Source organism: Athene noctua, chromosome 15 (genome assembly GCF_965140245.1).
Source record: "Athene noctua chromosome 15, bAthNoc1.hap1.1, whole genome shotgun sequence".
Taxonomy (NCBI): Eukaryota; Metazoa; Chordata; class Aves; order Strigiformes; family Strigidae; genus Athene; species Athene noctua.
Window position 1 is genome coordinate 3,263,301 of NC_134051.1, and position 16,600 is coordinate 3,279,900.

Here is a 16,600-nt window from a genome sequence, read left to right on the forward strand (position 1 = left end):
GGCCTAAACTTCTAAAGGAACTGTCAGTGTAGTCTTAATTACTAGCAATTATCTTGAAAATATGCTGAGAAGTTAGTTTTCCCTGAAAGGGGAGAATGGAAAGACCCAGAACAGAAATGCAGTGTACTTTCACTTTGAGAAATATGATCTAAAGTCACGAGGTGAATGCACGGGTGCGCTGGCACAAGCATCATCCAGTGATTCACTGAGGAACTGAGAAGACATCTCAAACAGGCTTCCACTGACAGTCAGCCCAGAATGTGTTCCATTAGTTATATTTTTTTTAATACAAGTCTAGACAACAAAACTCGCGTTGCATCAGAGTTAGCACCTCAGAACAAACCAGCATTAAGTTTTTTCCAATATAACTCTGGAGCCTGCTCTGCACAGTGCAGTACCACTCCTGCAGGCATGGCCATGGATGTGCATTAACCAGCATCTGCGAGTGTGCGCCTGGGCTCCCCCAGCAATTCAGCCTGGTTTGTACAAATACAGCATCATTCTTGGCCCCTGAGGCACTTGCTACCAACAGCTGATACTAACATAAATCAGCTTTTTACCGTGCAAGACCCCAATCTTACTGAACATTAAAGTGCTGAGGCTCCTACTGCCAGGGTGGGTGAAGCTGGCACTCCTGCCCACTCCAAGCAGCAAGTTCACTCTTGCCAACTGATAGTTTTGTTCTTTTCTGTTAATATTCTTCCCCCACCCCCAACTTTAGCTAGCTACAGCAAAATCCACACACCCTCCCCAAAAAACAAGGAAATATTTCTTCCCATTTAAGTTTGTTTTGTACATAAATATAAAAGTGTCTTAACCTCTTCTACAGGAAAGAAGCACTTGAAATTCTGCCCAAACTTAAATGTGGAAGTTTTAACACTAACCAGAACATTACCAAAAGCTTATCACAGGCAGCTGTCTAAAGCTGACTGGTGCAATCTGGCCACAAGGAAGTGATCTGCAACTCTCAATTAACTGTTTAAGGTCTGAAAGACAAGTGAGATAAAGGTACCTCATATAATTTTGTTGACTCACAGAACACACTACACCAAGCCCAACCCGGCAACCGTATGACCCTGGAGAAAGCAATATCAGATACACAAGTGTTTAATCTTCTCCTGTATTATTACAGGTTTCCAGACCATAAGCCCTTCTTTTCCTTGTTAAAAGCAGACAGCCAAGATCAGACAACATACTGATTTCACTGCATCATGGTATTTCTTCTTGCTTTGTTTTCCAAGAAGGAGGAACTAAGACACCACAATCTGCTGGACAATGCCTGGGTGAGGTGAATGTAACAACAACCCATGTTAAATCATGGCACAAGATAAACTGGCAGCCATCAAGATCAGTATTATGCCTGGGGTGTCCCCTATTTAGCCTTAACAGGGTCACTGAAATGTGTGCCAAGGACATAGAAATAAACCCTCTATTTTAAGGGTAACTAAGAAATATATATGTAAATGAGTTTATATCAGAAACACACATGCAAAAGACTAACAGGAATACGTAGAAGAAAAACTTTTACAACATACATACACACAAAGTCCTAGCCACTTTTTTTTTAAATGAAGTTAAAAGCCAGAGTGGAGCAAAACAGAAGCCTTAATGTGGTTACAGCTGGAATTCATAGTGGACAATGCCAACCCACTGACACTAGAACATTTTGCACTGACACTTCAGAAGTTTTTTTACCATCTGAGGACTACAAGAAGCTATATGTGCACTTTTCAATGTGGTGGCACTTTTAGTGAGCCCTGCAGTGGGAATTGCTTCTTTATGTAAGGTTTTTCTTTCTGACCAGAAATTTGTTGGCCTATAAAAGATCTAAGAAAACGTTATTACAAGAGGTTAGACAGAAAAAAAAAATAATCTATGACTGATATTGCAAGTTTAAGTAGATGGAAATATAATCTTGTAGCTTTAGCCATCCTTACCACTTTCTCCTGAAGTTGGGGATGGTGGTGGAGTGGCAGCAGTAACGCTGTGCTTGTCCCAGATGCTCTCCAAAATACCTGGCCAGAGAGATATTTTTCAGAACAGCCTGCTAAAAGACAGATTGATCTGACAAACACACTGGAGACTGCAAGAGAACTTTGGCAGAACACATCTTTAGTGCTCTGACAGTGAACACTGTCTTCTCTTAGTGAGCCCAAAGAAATTGCAAAGTGCTTACACACACAATCTCATTCTCTCTTCATAAAGAGGGGGACATAGGTAGCTATACAGCTGCTCTGCTATACAAGCTTGTTTCATAGCAAGCTGACCCAAATGCCTACGGGTAGAGTTGAGCATTCAGACTGCACAAGCAGCCACCACATCACCCACATGTTGCTGCACTGAACCCAGAATGGGCAAGCTTGTTAGCAGCTTCAGGGTGGCAAAGGACATTTGTTTCAGCACTGCAAGTGCAGTAACTCATACCTGTGAGGAGCCCAAGCACTGTCTGCACCTGGTCTAGAAGCAGCTTGCGTAGCTCTTCTTTCCGGGCTACACTAAGATCTTCCCGCGGACATGCCAGTTCTTCTGAAGTAGTTTTCAACATGATCAGTCCCAGAGGAGTGGTCACAGGAGACTGAATTAACTGAGAAGAAACAAATGAATGCAACATGTGATGATAACATTCTGCAAAACTATCAACTGACAAACAGGGGATTAGGACACTATGAGCAGTTTACAAGCTCTTCAAGACTGAGGGAGTATCAGTTCCCACAGTTTGTAGTGCTACATGTTGAAGGAGAACTGCAAATATTAGATTTTCTGAGACATTCATCTACGATGTTGCAACAGTTCAAGTACCATGGGAATCCTTGGGGTTTCAAGAGAGCTTTCATAATGTCATTGCACACATTCTCTGTTCCAGCATGTTTACCAGTAACAGTTTGTTCCTTCTGTTTACTGCCTTCTGCTGACATCACCACTTCTGAGAATTGCCTCAGCACCAGCAGTTTCACCGTGTAACAAGGCTGCCACTGCAGCCACGCTCAGGTCAGGAGCCTACACCCTCAGCCAAGCAGTTTCCCATTAAAAAGTCCATCCCTTCCCATCCAAAGAACTGCAAGCCAATACCTGATGAGACAGGAACACAGCTAAGGGATACAACCTCTCCTTGCATCTGTATTGCATCTCAAACTGGAAATCATGTTTACTCTAAAAAGAGTGACTTCCACCACAGCCAGAACACACAATAGGACCAGAGAAAGCAATGATTTTTGCCTTCATTAGCCACTGGGATATTAAAGATATCCAAGTGGGGCAAAGTTTTATTTTCAGCTGAAATTCAATGCTGCTTTTCTCTGTTGACCTGGAACATCCAACAATTTATGCATTACTCCCTCTGGGAGAAAAAGCCTAAAGCCAATCACAATTACTACAAGTAAACCTTGCAGTCATAAATTCTGTAACACAGCCGACCTCAGTCCTAATCTCCTTGACTCACCAAACTAGAGACATGCTGAGTTAACACTGCTAAGGCTACACAGTTTGGTGAAATATGTGGTGGGGAAGAAGCTCATCTAAAAGCTCTTACTCTACATGAACACTGACTTTCAGAAAGGAAGCATAACTATACAAGAGCAGATAGCTAAAAAAGAAAATTAAATGAAATACACAACTCGTTAGTAAATTGCAAAGAGACTTAACATCTCTCAGAACATTTTGTAAGAATACCAAGAAGTTCAGCAATAACATGCACCAGCACTTCAGTAACGTTAAACAAACTTCATACCTCTAAAAAAGTAGCACTTTCTATGTATAATTATTTAGTTTGCATAATGACAATACAATAGTCCCAGTTCCTTTTCTTTTCTACCCCTCCCATGGCTCAATAAAAGTTTTAGAGACTACTTAGGGTACTGGGATACAAGTTAATGCTAAAGAATCAAGCAGTTGCTTGAAATTATCTCAGAAGTCTTGAGGACTCATCTGCAACTCTAAAAAGCAAGTCATTTTGCTCCTGTGCTGCTACTCTTTATTTTGAGGTCTTAAAGTTCAGTATTGGTGTTTTTCTTCCATTTTCTCTGAACATTTTAGGAAGGTGTCTGCTATAGAAATTTATTTATGGGAACATTTCCCTCTGAAGCTCAGCTCACAAGGAGAGGCTTAAGGAAAAATAGATACCCAAAGCGGGCTCTGCAATCACTTAAAATAATCTCCAAAGTGCTTGAAAAGCAAGTAGAAGCTCATAAATACAATTGCATATCCAGGTGAAACGAAAGCCAAAATGATAAGTGTAGACAGGGGTCTCAAGAGTACTTATTGCCAAATTGACAATTCAGGAAAAAATTGCAGCATGTCACACTACATGATTACAAAAAGCTATCTGAAAGAGATTACACCAGTTAGTAACAAGCTCTGTATGCCAAGTCAGCATTTTTTAAATTTTACAATTAATACTAGATCCATTTGTCTTAAATAACCTCCTGACACTCAGGGATTTTTTTTTTTTTTTTTTAATAACTGCCCTGTGGCTTGTCTGTGGGCATAGCTTCATTCAAACCATGTAATTATGTCAGGAGAAAAAGGCTGTGCAGACCTTCAGTATACACTCAGTTAAGCCAATTATGAACAATTTTAAGAGAACTGGAAACAAAGTACTCTTAGCCAAAAGAGGAGGTTTGCACCAGCCTAGTTAGGCTGCAGCAGCAGTGTCCTGTTAGCCTGGCTCAGGCTTTACTGTGAAGATGCTGAATTACAACCACATTCCAAGTAAAGGCAATGTCTCAGCCAGGATCCTCAAATACATACTCTAGTCCTCCTGCAAGAACCCTCTTAAACACAGCAACAACCTTCCATCAGTGACTTTACATGATGAGGTGCCAAAGATTTTAGGGTACCTTTGGCTGTTAGGTGAAAAATCTCCAACAGTCACATTCAGAAACTTCACTTTTGAGAATCATCCAGTGATGCATTCACAGTTTCACTGACTTTTTTCTTTCAAGAACAACCCACAACCCCTCCAGTTTCAACCACTCCTAAATATTTAAAATTCAAAGTGCATTTGATACTTGTTGCATAGTATAGTTCCTTTGTCAAAAAGCTTGTTACACTAGGGAAAAAAGTGTAACATGTAGGAAGCTAAGGGTTACTTACAAAATTAAACAAAGAAATTTAAGAAGCAACTTTGTTTTTCATGTAATTATTTCATCTTTGTCACTAGGCAAGGAAACAAGATAACATTTCTGGTAAAATGAAACCAAGAGTTCTCTTTAGAAACTTCTTACCTGCAAGATGTTAGTGAAAAAGTCATGGTAGAACATTGGCCAGTCTTGCCGGCCAATATCCACAATGACTTTGCAGAGTTTGTTCCTGATGAAGTAAGGCAGAGTTTTATGGTGAGCTAGAAGGAGCTTGGGCAGGCAGCTGCGGATCTCCATTTTGTCTTGAGATGGGACCCCAAGCCACATCTTGTTAATTAGGTTCTGGAAAAGAAACAGACCTCCCAAATGAGCTCATCTTGGACATGCTTCACTGAAGTTAAACAGTGAGAGAATGTCAACATGCAATGCAGGGACAAAGCACCAGGCAGAGGAGCTGCTGCATCTTATGCCCCAGGATTACCCTGTAAAGGAAAAGGCTGTAGCTTTCAAATCTATCCAGGTCTCTCACTGACCAAGTCTGGTCAGTTAAAAACTTAAGCACCTATATTTGATGCAGTTCAACCTCCTCTGCTGCCGTGGGCAGACCTGCAGATAAGGAAACAAGCCAGTATTAGCAGGTCGAACAGAAGATGTTTCTCTTTTGTCAGAGCTCTGACACAGGCTTGCTGGGCAAAGAGCTGAAATTTAAGATGCTTGAAATTGCTCGGCAGTCCAGTACCAACCCTGACATCTTTAATAACATGTAGAGGTGAACGTGTGCAAACTAAGTTAGGCAGAACAGGAGCAGCTTAATAGAGGGCACTGCCCTACATCACAAACTTGGAATAAGCTTTGCTGCCTAATGGGTACTCGGGCAACCAAAGACAGCGATGGCTCAAGCTGCTGAACAAAACTCACTGAGCTTGTGTCTTACAAGCCACACAGTGTACAGGGATGAGCTTAACAAAAACCCAAAAAAACCACCCCCATCACAAGCATATCAGATTTGCAGAAGTCCTCCAACATCAGAGTTTCACAAAAGATGGGTTTCAATGCCCCAGAAATTACTACCATTATCTCTTTGAATACACCACCATTTCTACTAATTGACAAGTGACAGCAACCAGCACGTTACCATTTAAACTAGTTTTGGGTCAAGCAGAACTATCTAGCATGCATATAAAGGGTTTCCACTATCTTTAACCCTGGACACCTAGATTTTCCCTCTAAAGGGGGAAGCATAGCCTTGTATGAATCAGGGAAAAAAAGAGGGGAAACAAGTTTGGTTTTAGATGACTCTGATGCCACCCAGGTCCCCTGAAACTAAGCTGGAAGGTTGCCGCCAGGGTGACTGCCTTGCAGTGACAGGGCACCACTTTAACAGAAACCTTTTAGTCCACTTAAAGCCAGACAAAATCCGTAAGGCAACAGAGCTGCAAATTGCTTCCCTACCACACTACGATCCCATTTAGGGGCTCTGAAGCATTAGGAGCTGAGCCTCTCAGGATAACGGAGAAGGCCTGCTACTGAGGCAATGTCTGTACCCATCTGAAGGCATATAGCTTGGAGAACCAAAAGCAGGAGATACTGCAAAGGGTTTTTTGCAGAAAGTGGAAGATTATTTATAGTCAAAGCAGATCCAATTCGCAGTACAGACGTACTGTACACAGATATGAGTTCAGTGTAGAGGTACAGAGGTATGTTTATATATTAAGTTCCTCAAAGAAATTGCTTTTTGAGTTCTCACAGAAAAGATCCAGAAGTGTTGTTTAAAAACCACAACGACCCAACCAAGTGAGAGCTCCTCCATGCAAGTTCAGAACAAGAGTTTCAGAAGCCCCAATAAAACCGGAAGATGCTTCAGCTTTAATAGTCATGCTTTAACGCTCGCTGAGTTTTGTTCTAATCATTTGACCTGAAAGTGGCAGCTTCTTCCACCTGTGAAATGTTTTCAGTAAGATGCTCTATTTTCCAAAAGCAAGAATTGAAGTCAGTTCATCTGGAAGGGGGCCATGAGGATTTTTTTTCCAGATCCAATGTTCCTAGACATTCTAGAAAATACAACATTCTCAGGAAGTTTTGGGAATGATCCTTGTGTTTATACATACACTTTTACTGACATTCAGTACTCACAGACAGTTGAAGACTGATGAAGTTGCAACTATGACAGACTACAGCTGTGAGGACCAGTTGAATGCACAGCACTACAGTAGTTAACTTGGGAAATTGAAGCTCCTCAATGGAGAGATCCTAATCTCTCAGCTGAGCTGTGGACTCATGTCTCTTACTTTATACTTGAACAGTGATTTCTTTGTTCCACTTAGTTCTGGGCACAGTTATTTTTTGCAGTACCACTTTTTTTTTCCCCCTCCAGAGCAGCAGCAATCAAACATGTTTTCCTCCTCATGAAAATCAGTTTAATTATTGCAGGCTGCAGTGTGACACCCATCCCCAGAGCATGGAACAACTCTCATACCACTTGTCATGATTATTGCTTTTTGAGAGGAAGGCAAACCAGATTCAGTTTGCAGATTGAGTCCAGACTCCCTGTGCAACCTCAGATAAATAAAGTGAATATTTTAAGTGAAGAAGTCAACAACAGCAATGTGGATGATCTGTCAAAACAACACAACTTTTAAGAATAGAGCCGTTTGCTCTATCTAAAAAGTGGCCTACTGGCAAAGGATATAAACCCCCTCTGATTTAGGAGCACAGCTCAGACTGCCAACCCAGCCAAGAACACAATGCAAAGGTCACAAACAGACCAGGGTGAGGGGTGACATTGACCAAACCCCAGAATATTGTTAGAGAAAGACTGCACTGGTCAATGAGAAATCAGCTGATAAAACAGAGCTGTTCACAGAATACTTCTGTTTCTTCCAGCAGATACACAAATCAATATTTAGGCTTTTAACCATAACTTGGTTCTTTTATAAATAGGTAAAGAGTGGGACGTGGTCTTCTAAAACAGACCTTACCTGTCTACAACCAGCACATAAGCTTGCAGGATGCAGTTCAAGAGCATCAACCACAACTATGAGATGTCAGAAAAATAAAAGCAACTTTGTCTTCCCCCTTAGCATTAAAGTTTGCAGTAGCTAGTATCAGGTAATCATGTACATTATCTCTTACCATAAAAAGAATATAAAAGCAATAACACTCTTAAAAGCATTGTGCGGAAAACTCAAGCAGCCTCTGAAACTGTAGGTAATTTGTACTTAGAGAAGCCAAGAAATTAATTCTTCAATTTGTGTACAAAGATTCATATTCTCCTACTCTTAGCCTGCCATTAAGCAACCTCTCCAGGAGAGAGCAATAAAAGCACCCTTTATCACCGTACTTACTAGGACTGCCATTTTAGACAAACATTTTCAAATAAAATCGATTGCCATATAAAACTGCACCAGACAGAAAATGCACTGAGCAGGCAACAGTACACATCTTACCTCAAACACGGTCAAACTGTACATCATTACATAGTCATTTCTTGTACTTGACAGGAAATACAGACAGAATCTCCAGGCTCCTATCTGCTGGGCAAAGTTATTCAAAAGCTCCTCTGAAAAAAGAAAAATATTTTAAAATGACATTAAAATTCTTAAGCTATAGACAAATCCATAACATAATGTATACTGATAGCACAATAACACATTGAGTATGAAAAAACCACCATGTTCAGGGAATGACTCAACCTGGAGGAGGGAAAAAAATAAAATCACACTCCTAATTATTAAAAGCAATCTAACAATAGTCTTTAATGAAAACAAAATAGGTATGTCATCTTAGAATACAGTTTTGACATAAATTTACACCAGACCAATAGCTGAATATTAAAACAAATCACAAAAATTATACTACAAGCATTAATGTTTTATCTACAAAAGTCAAATGTTGGGATACCAGGTCATTGTGAAAGACGAGGAGTACCTGAGATCACACAGAGCATTATAAAACACCCTTGTTTTAATCCAATTGCTCCAAGAGCCATTGACTTTGCTGTAGGTCAGCATATCAAAAACCTCTCCCAACACTCAGGTACAGGATTTGGTCATCTCACACCAAGTGACTACATACCATACGGTATGGGAAAGCTGCAAGGGCTGTTTCACAGGCTAGTCTTTTAAGCTTTAATCAATTGGTTTCTTTCCTGCAACTTAAGCAGGAAAACAGGGGATGTCGAAGGCTTTTACCTTTCCCACAGCAGGAGATCTCCATAATAGGTAAAAAAAAAACTTGCCTAGCTGCTTATTCTTTATTTTACCAGATTTCTGGGAGAAGTATTTCATGCTGATCATACTTTTGGCGCTGAAGTTAGAGATGGCAGAAGTTTGAGAATAAAAGCAAACTGCCTATTTACAGCCCTTAACCACAGATGCAAGAAGCTAATTTAGAGCACCTATAAGATCTCTGCTGGTTTTCAGAAAGACATGTTTAATAACACCGGCCAAAATGCAACCTCACTGTTTATTCCTACTTGTCATTTCACATTAACTAGAACCATCTTCTGCTTTCCCTTCTTAATGCTGAAAAAACCTGAAGTTCATGCTTCATCTCTAGGCAGAAGGTAGAGGTTTTCTAGGACATGTAATTCAACTATGTACAGACAGAAATAAACCCATAACATCCTTCTCTTACCCTAACCAACTTACTACCCTTAATAAAATACTACATCTCCATGCTCCCAGTGTTAAACAGTTATTGACATATTAATTATCTATGGGACTTGCCATGGATTCTCCGAAAGCCAAACCTATGTAAGCCTTTACTGCAAGTTCATACTTAAGTAGGAGAGGCTAAGATGCCAGCATGAGATCAGATAGAGCACTTTCATCCGCTATATTTAACATAACCAAGTCACCTCTGCTGTGGCCTGCAGGCAGCAGAAAGCAAAGGGGACCATCCTTCAGAAGTGGCATGAACTCACCTATCTCGCGTTTCCGCTCATTCGTTGTGCAATTGTGGAAAAACTCTGTCATTAGACTCTCCAAAGCCCGTAGCGAGGCCTCTTCAGATGCCTGGGAACAACAGTTAAAAGGAAAGAGTTAAAACTAACTTCCACTCTGACTTGCACTCAAGAGGTTAGTATCATTCATGTCACACATGGACCCAAAAACCAATAGGAGCTCGAAGTCCAGGTGGAAGGCAAAATAATTGGAATTTAAACTGCTCATCGCATCAAGTAGCAACAAGATTTGTCCACAGCAAGTGAAAGCTTTGGACATGAAGGACCACTTCCTCAGCTGCATTAACTAATGAAAACAATACGAGTCATTTCCTTTTTTTTTTTGGCAGCATTTAGCATTTTTAAGTTAGCTTGTCCTTGTTAAATAATTCTCACAAATACAGCAAGTTCAGGTGAAGATACTCTCAGGTGTTTAGAGATAATAAATACAGCAATAGCACGGGCAGCATGAAGTTTGAGAGGATTCCTGACACCTATCCTATCTTTGCCTTGGTGCCACTGTGACATGCTGCCAACCTCCAACACCAAAGGTGCTCAGGAAGCAGCAGCTCAAAAGATTAAGAAATTTCCAGCACTCTGAAAAGCAATATACAAGTATTCAGCATTTTGATTCAAGAACATCCCTCCATCCCCAAATTTAGCTTTTATTATTGGAATTCATAGCTCAGTGTTTGTAAGTCCTAAAAAGACTATCAGAATTCGTATACAGCCACTGCAAGGTTACTATAGTTTTGCAACAATCTGGAGCTGGGATGATTTTATTCTAGTAACAACTCATCACCGAGCTTAGCCTCTCTAGCTGCACCACGCTTCCCTTAGTCTAAGCTGGATAACGGATAGCTTTAGAAAACAGTACTGCTACAGTATGGACCATGCTATTAGTCATTCCTCTAACGTTTTCAGTGCATGCTATCAATAATACATGCATCAAGATTCAAACCCCGACGTTCCTCTGCACAGGAACACAGTAAAACATTAAAGAAAACTGAAAGTTCCGCCTCAAAAAAAATAAAAACAGAAACAAAAACCAAGACTGGTAGTCTTCCGTGAAAAGATGAACAAGCAAGACAACTTGCAGGAATGCGATAGGCTTCTGCTAGTTCCCATTTCCATGTACAGCAGTTTCCCCAAGGACCACCACAGGGCCAAGCAGCAGGAGACCCTCCTCAAACAGCCTGGGCTTGGATTAACCCCCCAAGAGACCTGACAACTCAACAGCATGGGAAGACAAATTCAGCTCTGCTGTCCAAACAAATGGAAATGGATGCTCTGTAGGACACCATGCATTTTCAATTACTTAAAGAAATACTGAATTTCATCCTACCTTTCCTCTTCCTTCCCCCTTTTCCTTTTTTTTTTTTCTTTTTAAAGACCTGCTCTAGAAAGCAAAGACTATTTTAGCAAGAAACATTGTTAGTGGGAAATTGGCTTGAAATAACCCACAATCAAATCAAAGCCACTTTGCCAGCTTAAGCAAGATCAAGCACCCATTATCACTTTTTAATCCATTTATACATGGTTTCTGCAAACAGTCCCTTGCACTGCAAACTTCCCCTTGAAGCCAGCCCTTCAGCCACCAGTCTCCTCCTCCTGCCAGTCACCATTTCCCAGATAACAGCAACACTGTGGATAAGAGCCTCATTAAAAAAAAAATAAAAAAAAATTGTGGAGTCCTCAATGCCATTAGGATATAACCACACTACCATTTCTATGCATTTCTTTCTGGGACATTGCACACTGTTGCAAGTTCCTCACAACCAGATCCAGACATACATATCCAACAGTTTCATAAATCCCTGCAGTTTACTTCTCTGCTGCTCAATGCAGAGTAAGTCTCACCAGCAGTTTCTAATGCCAAACACCCAAAGAAGAGTTTCCAAATGTTGGGCCAATCAATTAGATACAAATCCCTCTGTAAGAAGGACTGTTCTCCCACTCCACCCTCACTTCAATTTACGGAGAAGCGTTAGCTCTTCACAAAGGAATTGCAGGGCTCAATCTTTTTCATATAGTTAATTCCATCCTCCTTCAGGAATAGTAGCTAAGTCTTTTTTCCCAAGATTCAAGATTTATTTCCTACTTTTGGAAATAAACTGCAGAGTTCTCATAAATCTTGAACAACTGACATGCCTTTCACCAATTTGAAACTGCCTTGGCACTGAGATTTTAAAGATCACAGAGCATACTCCTAGGCTCATGCTTAATCTTTTATATAAAAACACCACCACCACAATGTTCAACGTGTCAAAAGCAAAGAAGAAAACAGAGAGCACAACACAAGCATTTTATGTAAAAAGCCCAGGCTGGCCAGAATCCAAGGCTAACTTGGGCAGCAAGAAACAGGGTGACCTCAGAGATTGTTTTCTTCTCTTATTTGCCTTCTACTGGCTGTTTCAGAGGTTTGGCCAAATGAAGGTGCGGTCGCATAAACTGCAGTAATCAAAACCCAGCCTGCAACAGGCTCTGCAAAGGCCAGAGCCTCCCAGGTCTTCCCCCAGATGCTATCTGATGGCCACACCAAGTGTACCCCCTTCTAGTTATTGGCAGGACTTTAAAAGGTAGAGCAGGGTTTTGCATTTGCTAATGCCTCTGGGTGTTCCTCAAGTTAACCATTCCTGAAGCATGATGTAATCACCCACCTTTCAAGCAAAGGCTCTGATAACTAGGTCACTGAGATAACGAGGACACATGATGTTGGAGAACTGCAGAGGAAGTTTACTGTACCTATATCCAGACACCCCAGAAAGTAGATTATCCACTGCAGCTGTAATAAAAGTAGAGCTGTTTGTAGGACCTGCAGCTGTACCCATCTCTAATATTTCCAGCTGCACCTCAGTATTATTGCTCACATTATTATGCAGTTTGCTTTCTTCTAGGGCTTGGTGTTTACTCTACACTGAAGAACACAAAAGTATCACCAGGATCTGTGAACAGAAATGCCGATGAATCCTGATACCAAGCAGCAACACACAGACACCAACAACTGCCACAGTCCTACACAGTCCAGACAAGATCAAACCCCATGGGCAGTCAGCACCAGCAGCACTCATTTCACTTTCTGGTCTGAAATTCAGCCATCTGGGTCATATGCAGATTTCATTTTGAAAGGTTTTCCAAGGAATGTCATGAAGTCTGGACCATCATTAGCAGAATTTACTACAGACTTTCTGGGTAAGGGCTGGCCATTTGCCTCACCTTCATGAGGCATTACAGAACAGTCAACTATTAAATCAGAAATACTTCTCACTCGTTTTCACAAATTGTAAAATCTGACCTCTCCACCTACAATGTCTCAGGCTACTCAGGGCTCAATCAAACTGCCAGGAAATGCAGTTTGCTCTCTTCACTCAAGCATTTAAGAAAAAAAATACTCAGTTCCATGAATGCTATTTGCAAAGCAGGTCATGTGAGCTTTTTACCATGAAAGCCTTTGCAATTCACTAAAAATAGTAAAGATTTGACATGCCACCATCCACACTACCTCCACTGCTTCCGATTGCCCAAAATGCTATGGTTGAGCTCAGACCTGCAAGCTACCACCAGGAGGACCTCAGCTGCCAGATTCATCAGATCCTTCAGCCAAAGATGACATCCTCAGTCACAGCCTGGTTAGGTGAACAAGTCAGTGATACATGAAAGTAAGTAAGTAGGTCTAAATGCTAGTGCACTAACAGCTACAGATTCCTACATTCCAGTAGGACATCTGCATTTTGACCTAGAAATCGTTTCCAAGATAACATGGAGAGATGTGTCATAGCTGATTCTCCCCAAAATAGGTGCTGTTACGTGCTGCTGTGCTGCATGGATCCCGCAAGCATCAGGTCTGCCCCAAATCTGCTGTTTGTGGACTTGTTACGGATCAGCGTGGGAGAGCGTCACTGTCAATCTACATCCTTACCATCCCCATTTTTGGCTCCTTAAAGTTTGCTAAGGGTGTTTCATTAACAGTTATCAAACTAGAGGCATGTAGCTGCTTACTCATACCATTTATCTATGAACTCCAACCTTTAATAGCAGTCTCATACAACCAGAAAAGTGACAGATTCACAGCTGAGACTATAGCTTTCTGTATTGACAGAAATGATATTTGCTACCAAAAACTTGCACATTTGAAGACATTCTTCATCGACCAAAGAAGGATCTATAAAACCTGGATGTACCAGCTGATTTCAGGGCTATTGTTCATTTTAAGATGCAAGAGCCATTAACTGATTTCTGTTGATCAAGGAAAAAAGTATTAATGGGTGCTAACTTACTGCATTTTAGTCTGTTCAAGCTCCAGTTCAGTGCACCTCAACGAGGTTCTAGAGAAACAAAATCTTTGCACCTTGCTGCTTAAACCAGGACTCCATAACAAGTTCGGTTTAGCCTGTAGCCTGTGACTAAAGCATTCAGATAGGACACGTTACTCATCCAACTCTGGCAAGTAACTGTGGAACGATTTTTAGATTGCTATTTAGACATTGTGCATTTACTTCAATAGAAGATATAACACTAATTTTCATTTGCATAGTACCCGATCATTCTGGAAAATACAAAAGTGCTTTATAAAGCTATTTCAATTTTCTCCAAAAGTGCGTTCATTTAGAGTTCACTACTTATCTTTTTACTTCATTTTATGTTCTCTAAAGCTATTGTTCCTTTTAGAGGAAAGCTTCTCTCTAATGCTTTGCCATAAAAACACAAGCTGTTAACCTTTTAATGTTTGCTATTAACAGCTCAGTAGAGCATCGATCATACAAATGATGCTCTAAATACAGCAACTCAGACTGATGACGACTGTAAGAGGAGGGTTATGTCTGTTGATTTTTTTCTAATGTGTTTGGAAATGGATATCGCTCCAAGATAAAATTAAGGTAATCCCTCTACAAAGCTTTTTTTAGTAAGATGTTAATTGCAGCTGCAACATTACCAATGTGACTTCAACCATCCTTCAGGCAGCACTGGAACACCTTCCTCTGACGTGGAAGAATGGATTTTACACCACACTGAACGTTAAAAACACCTCCTTCGGTGGCAGAAAGGAAAAACACTTGCACCACTGATGGCAGAAAGGAAAAAACAGTTGCACCACTGAACCCCAGACGCCCTCACCGCAGATCTAAACCCCCTTCAACATCTCTACTCTTTAAATAAAGAGGACAGGATCTCTTTCTGTTAGGGAGTTGTTATTCACCACCCCTCTGCACCCCATCATGTTCTGAATTCAGACACCCACTCTTGTTCCATCCCTCCCTTCAATACCTGCACTGCTGAAGCACTTTCCACACTGTATCTAACACCTACCAGCCCATAAAGCCTCCCTACACCATACATCAATAGCAAATGGAGATCTTTCATCAGCACAGCCCTGGCTGCCTAATTTTTTTGAGCCTGCTTCTACATCCCCTTCCTACCCACCATATCTCCTACCATCACTAGTGCAAGACACAGCCCAGCACAACTCAGCCTCCTCCTGGTTATCAAGGTTTAGATCTTATCAGATTTTACCCAACTTTGCTAAAATAAACATCAGCTACATCTACCAGCTTGTGCTTGTAATGGGCAACTCTTCCAGGAGAGGAGGGACTGCAGGAGAGCATGCAGTGTGAAACCTTGTTGTTCGAAGAGTTCCCAGCAGGAATTGCTATAAATCCACCAACAAGCCAGTCCACAGAGTTAAGAAAAAAGAAAAATCACACACCACAATGGCAGCTGCTAGTATAAAATAACTCATCACCCCGCCTTTGCTAAATTACACTGCCCCATCCTCTTCTACCTCAGTCTTCTGCTTCCAATTTTGTGCAGTTACTTAATAGTACAGTTATACACATACAAATACAAACCACTGCACTTCAGCTGCTAAATTTTCTTCCATTATTTTTTTGTGTTATTTATTATGGTAGATAAATTTTTAAGGAAACTCAGTCAAGACTAATTTGATAATACACATACCCAACATGCATACGTACTAAGGTAGTAATTTACTCATTTAAGAATTAACAGGGTGTCTTTCAGAGCCCCTCCCTGCCTGAGCCCTAACATAACATGATAATGAACATGTAAATTAGTAATTACACTCTCAGAAAGATTGTAGGTCATTTCAGGCTTGCTTGCGTGGGCCACAAAAGCCTCCCTTCTGCAGCTATCAGCAAAGCACAGATATTATCACCTCAGTGAACGCCTGGAACAGCCTTGGGTCACTCGAACTGAAGTTCATGAAAGAAGTTCAGTATTATTTTTAGCAACAAAAGCAGAATTATGAAGTGTTTTTTAAAAAAGTTGTATGACACCCAACACATCCTCTAGAAAGGATGAATGCACACTACCAAGAGGCAGAGCTGTGCAGCTCAAAGGCAGTATTACCACATTTAATCATTTCTAACTAATGATTTTAGAAGTCCGGGGTTTCACACTTATTCCCAAGGTCTCCTTATCAGTAAATTACAAGACAACATGCGTATCCTGCAACATATGCGCTCCCCGGCTCTATACTGCTGATGATATCAAGACACAGTCTTTATTCTCAGTTTCCTTGTTGCATTTCAGAGATGTTTTTGTGGTTTAATGAACCGAAACT

The 16,600-nt window shown here is 40.8% G+C and overlaps 1 protein-coding gene across 2 annotated transcripts in view; it reads right to left on the minus strand.

The window, feature by feature from the left end:
• The window catches only part of XPO6 (exportin 6), a 56,171-nt gene that overhangs the window by 29,147 nt on the left and 10,424 nt on the right, over nucleotides 1-16,600 (minus strand). For both annotated transcript variants that reach the window (XM_074919467.1, XM_074919466.1), the window contains exons 2-6: nucleotides 10,003-10,093; nucleotides 8,525-8,637; nucleotides 5,223-5,420; nucleotides 2,425-2,584; nucleotides 1,938-2,015 (exon numbers count right to left, since the gene is read on the minus strand). In XM_074919467.1, coding sequence (XP_074775568.1) covers nucleotides 1,938-2,015; nucleotides 2,425-2,584; nucleotides 5,223-5,420; nucleotides 8,525-8,637; nucleotides 10,003-10,093 — 640 coding nt within the window. The remainder of the gene's footprint in view (nucleotides 1-1,937; nucleotides 2,016-2,424; nucleotides 2,585-5,222; nucleotides 5,421-8,524; nucleotides 8,638-10,002; nucleotides 10,094-16,600) is intronic.